Here is a 4,828-nt window from a genome sequence, read left to right on the forward strand (position 1 = left end):
CTGGATAAGTTTTATCCAATTCAATGAAATCTGGATAAGTTTCGAGAAAAGTCGTGCTCATACATGATTCTCCATAACTCTCATCGGTTGATATGGACATATGCGAACCATCCAGGATTGGGAAATGCCAAACAGTAACTGCGCTACATTTGCCGAATGTATCGTCATCCAGAAGAAAACATAGAGTTTAAATGCATATTTACTTTTAATTTATTTAGCGAAATATTTCATTTGTACCATAATTTGCACAGAATATAAAATATTCGATTTTCCACTATTGTCCCTATTTGAGCTAATAAAATATGCACCTATCGTGTCAACAATATTCATCTTATATTCATACAAAACAAATTTAACCTTCGCTTTCGTGGCGTTGGTCGTGTTCCCGGATTGATTCCCGCGTCTGCAGGGAACGTTGACGCCAGAGTCGGGCTGCTCGGAGTAAATTCTGCGCGTCATTTCCAGTGACGCTGGCCGATTTCCCAGCGTGATCTTGCATCCCGATAACTCCCAATTCTAGATCTACAGCTTTCTGTGGCAATCGATCGGGGAAATCCTTCGAATAGGAAGAATCTGAGCTACTCATGCTGGAACAGGACGTGGATTCTCCCCAAGCCGTTCGTTGTCTGAGAGCTCGGCGAGCTTTCGTCACGATAGTTCCACATAGTGGCTCTCCCGATGTTAGCTGACCTTTAATTTTACCCGTATCTAGTAATTTTTATTAATGAACAGAAAATAATAATATCAATTCAAAAATCTTCTCATCTTCATGCGATCTTCAATTACCAGCCGTCGCGGGTCTCTCATTGTCCAGCAGCTCGACTGTAACGGTCCTCTCCTGTTGACTGCTGGCCGGACGAAGCTGGTGCGCATTCCATGTCCCGTCTCCTATCCCACCGGTGTCCCAATGACCACGACGGTCAACATCACCGTTACTTGGAGAACTGGAGCGATATTCCGAGCTAGACAGCTCGGAGTTTTCGTCGTGTACTACCTCTGAAAATGGAACTTCATTCAAGCTCCGAAGGCGTGGAATATTCTCCTTCAGTGTGTAACGGAATGACGGGTGCTCGGACACAAAGTTTTCCCGCAAATCTAATGATTCTAGATTTTCACAGAGAGCGAGGAAAGTACAGCTTCCGAGATCGGTGATACGATTCCTGATGAAAACGATGTTAGTTGTTGTATCCCTCATCAACATCTCATACATCCAGCAACTTACCCTTTTAGACTAATTTTTTTGATCAGCACCAAATTGCTGCAAGGGCCAACCTCCTCGATGAGGTTGTAATCGGCCACAAGTTCCTCGAGAGTCTCCAGTCCGCTCGTTCCATCCAGATTTTTCAAACTGCATCGACTCACGTTGAGATAAACAAGCGAAGTCATATCGCACCCCAAATCTCTCAAGGTCGTAACGATACTTCCCTCGAGAATAAGCCTTCGCAGATTAGGTATGAAGAATGGAATCCTTTGCAGACTGGTCATGTGGGAAATCACCTTCAGCTTAATTTCGCTGACGCCGAACAGCTCACTGGTGCCAGCAGCTTGACGCTGTCAGGACAAACATCATATTTTGAATCGCACAAAATGGGCTAATGAGAAAACCTACCAGCAAATCTTCAATTGTGGGCTCCGCGGGAATTACAATCGGGTAGTACCTGGTGGGGGCTGGAACGAAGGATCGCTCAAACGGGATATTTGGTATAGCTGGACGAATTCCATTTCGCGCCGTTCGGTTTCGGTTCATCAAATTTCGAATCGCCACATAATGGTGCTCCTGCTCGTGTGCATTGTTGGTTCCCTCTTCGCGGCTGGCTTCACTTGGCAACTGCTCTCGCGACACTGGTTCCGGGGAGGAGTTCGATGAGGATCTCTCCCCATCCGGAATCTGCTGTTCGGGCATTCTCACCGGGGTTATTTATCCCGAAACTTGAGCGAGTAACAATGTTTTTCTAGAATTGAATGAAAATTAAATAAACACATTTGATCGCCATAGTAACGGGCGAACCTTGTTAAGATTCCACTGTTCTGCGCTTCACAAGGACTTCCAACGTTGCGTTTGATGTTTGTTTTGCTAGAGGAAGTTACGAAAAACACGTGACAATCGATTTTCGCATCGCTTCGTGTAGAAAAGTTTCAAACATCAATTTACAGGTTCTGGTTTGCAGTAATTTGAGGCTGTTTGAAATTCAATTTCGTTTCTTTTTACTAGGAGTTTCGTAAGTTGAGGAAGGTGTTATTTGTGGGTGAACGTTTAACACCAACATTATATTGTAATTCATTCAGTGAGCGAGGTGTTTGTCCTTGAAACATTGATACTCGATTCGCAAATGTACTTTCGAAAATGTGACTCGATTTTGTATATAAATAATCGTTTAGGTTGACGTTTGCAGCAAACAGGTCTTATCAAGTTACTTGGCCCATCGATACTTCGAGAATATTCTTGCTAAGCACATCTGTTATCGTGTTATTTTGTTGCAAAATAATATTCCAAAAATCTTTCCAAAACAAAAACATCCCCAAGCAGAACAGGTTTTTCGAAACCACCCCGTCTAGACAAGGTTTCCGGTGAATTCAAGTTCATGGATTTTTGCATCTCGGTTCCGACTTCACAGTTGATGAATCTCTCTAAGCTCTAATTCATGCGCGAATCTATGCTGTGATCGTATAACTATCATTTTATGCATCTCTCGAAGGTGCTTTTTTGGCGGTAGATTTGGCTTAACGTAAAAAGCGTTGGCTCTTTTGAGACGCACGTTGTTTGGGTTTGAGTTTAAGATTAATTTTGTTGTCTTGGTTATGAGTATTTTTGTGTGAAATTTGTTAGGGTGTATGCAAGTGTGATATGTATCGAAAATTTATTTTTGATGTAAAGTCAAATTGATTCCTGATTCCAAATTGTAATAGTTTTTCTAAAACTGCATTTGTGAAACACATGTACAGGGTTTTCCAACTTTAAATTCCGAAAGTAAATTGAAATAAAACACACTTAGAATTTGAATTTCGATGAAACTTTCATTTCAAATTAAAGTTTATGCCATTATGTGTGAAATACAACATCATTCAAATGTCCACCTAGGGCTTCCTCGCACATCTTGATTCGGAACAGGTAATTTTCGATGACTTTTCGGCACATATGGGGCGGTATCTCGGTCATAACTTCACGAATGTTGTCTTTCAAATGTTCAGGAGTTTGCGGAGAGTTGGCATAGACACGGTCTTTCGCATAACCCCACAAAAAAAAGTCTAGCGGGTTCAAATCGCATGATCTGGACGGCCAATTGGCATCACCAAAACGCGAAATTATGCGTCCCTCAAATTTCGTTCGCAATATGGCCATGTTCATATTTTCGGCCGAACGCACATTACGATGATGCACAGGTTTCACAATATCCGCTACGGATCCAGTTTGTTCGAATTTACGCACTACATTAGCGATTGTGTGCTCTGTAGGCCGTCCGTCCATGACGACCAAAATCCGTCCGTAATGCTCGAAAAACATTTGCCGGTTTTTCATCATTTTTATAGTATAATTTAACAAAATTAACACGTTGTGCGATGCTAAAACGATCCATATTGTAAAATGGCAGACATTCAACTAACGATATGACGCTTTGGTTGACAACTATGTCAAACGGTTGTCAGCGCAGGGCTGTATACTTTCGGAAGCCCGAAATGGAAAACCCTGTATATCGAATGACAGTCTCGAGAAACCAGAATCGAGCCAGAAGATTCGTATCATTCTAACCTTTTTTTATTTCTCATTTTCTACAGATACACAAACAAAGCTAAAAGCAAAGGCAATTATTGATTGAGTCAGCAGATATCTGCAGGATTGAATTGCTTTCATTTTCACACGGCAGTAAAGATACCCAAGGTTTATTGAAACCCTAAGAGTTTCCTGAGTCTATGTTGGACCTTGATATGAAGCAATGAAACACTTCTGCTGATTACAAAAATCCTCAACGTCGAGTTCAATTTAAGTTCTCGTTTTCCGAAAAAACACGAACGGCTTTGCAACACTAGTATATAAAGTCCGATTGAATTGCAATTTTGAATAGGGTATTTTTTCGTGGAAATCAACATTTCGCATGAAGTCCCGTTTCAAAAATCGAGATGATCATTTTCATTAACACATCGTTACTCAGGGTTGTCTTTTGCCGAAGATTTGTGGCGTATTTTTTCATATTTTTTAGGCAAAGCCAAATGGTATTCTTTATGTGTGTCTTACAAGTCTAACTGCTTGCTACTTCACACACCTATTCAAATGTTTGTGTTTGTAATAAAAAGAAAATAATGTAGCGCTCATTTCTGAATACAATTCCATGAAAAAAGTATCTCTTGAAACAACTTGGTTCGATTTTCTCATTTTTTTTTTATTATTTAGATTATTTGATCATGTTTTTTGATTCATGTTTACAATTAACTTCATCTATTGTTATCAATCTTACAGTTTCACTGCATCAAATTGTTCCTCTTCTGCGGGCGAACAGAACTTTACTGCAAATTATACGAAAAGTTTGTTTAATGAGAGAAAAAAAACCTTAAAACCACGATCGGAAAACTCACATTTTCTGACAATCAAAGTGCTTACTGTGTTCATGCTACCGTTTCCCTCTACTTGGTAAATTTTACCAAATATTTTTTACGTTAGGTACATACGGTTCAACAATAGAAGAAGATGATATTATAAAACATCCAAGTTGTGCCGTAATTTTTGGAATAAAGGGATGGTCCAAATCTCCCCGTATGTCCAAAATACCACAACTTACCCTACTAAGGATGACCGTCTTTTGTATACTCGCCAATCCCTTCTCCACATTCAACA

The 4,828-nt window shown here is 40.3% G+C and overlaps 1 protein-coding gene across 1 annotated transcript; it reads right to left on the reverse strand.

Annotated features, from left to right (window-relative positions):
• Window positions 1-241: 241 nt before the first annotated feature.
• Window positions 242-2,114, reverse strand: LOC129769575 (uncharacterized). The gene is made up of 5 exons (XM_055771933.1): window positions 2,009-2,114; window positions 1,610-1,952; window positions 1,223-1,551; window positions 787-1,160; window positions 242-708 (listed from the first exon to the last, which is right to left on the reverse strand). Exons 2-5 carry the CDS (start codon window positions 1,901-1,903, stop codon window positions 353-355), a joined length of 1,353 nt encoding a protein of 450 aa, XP_055627908.1. The 5' UTR covers window positions 1,904-1,952; window positions 2,009-2,114; the 3' UTR covers window positions 242-352.
• Between the last annotated feature and the right edge of the window lie 2,714 nt (window positions 2,115-4,828).

Source organism: Toxorhynchites rutilus, chromosome 2 (genome assembly GCF_029784135.1).
Source record: "Toxorhynchites rutilus septentrionalis strain SRP chromosome 2, ASM2978413v1, whole genome shotgun sequence".
Classification (NCBI taxonomy): domain Eukaryota; kingdom Metazoa; phylum Arthropoda; class Insecta; order Diptera; family Culicidae; genus Toxorhynchites; species Toxorhynchites rutilus.

What these genes read in the sequence shown, in the direction of transcription:
- LOC129769575 (XM_055771933.1), bottom strand. Translation starts at nt 1,903, where the DNA reads ATGCCCGAACAGCAGATTCCGGATGGGGAGAGATCCTCATCGAACTCC. An exon ending in CCACAATTGAAGATTTGCTG is followed by an intron (nt 1,552 to 1,609) that starts GTAGGTTTTCTC and finishes TTGTCCTGACAG; the next exon opens with CGTCAAGCTGCTGGCACCAG. An exon ending in AAAAAAATTAGTCTAAAAGG is followed by an intron (nt 1,161 to 1,222) that starts GTAAGTTGCTGG and finishes CGTTTTCATCAG; the next exon opens with GAATCGTATCACCGATCTCG.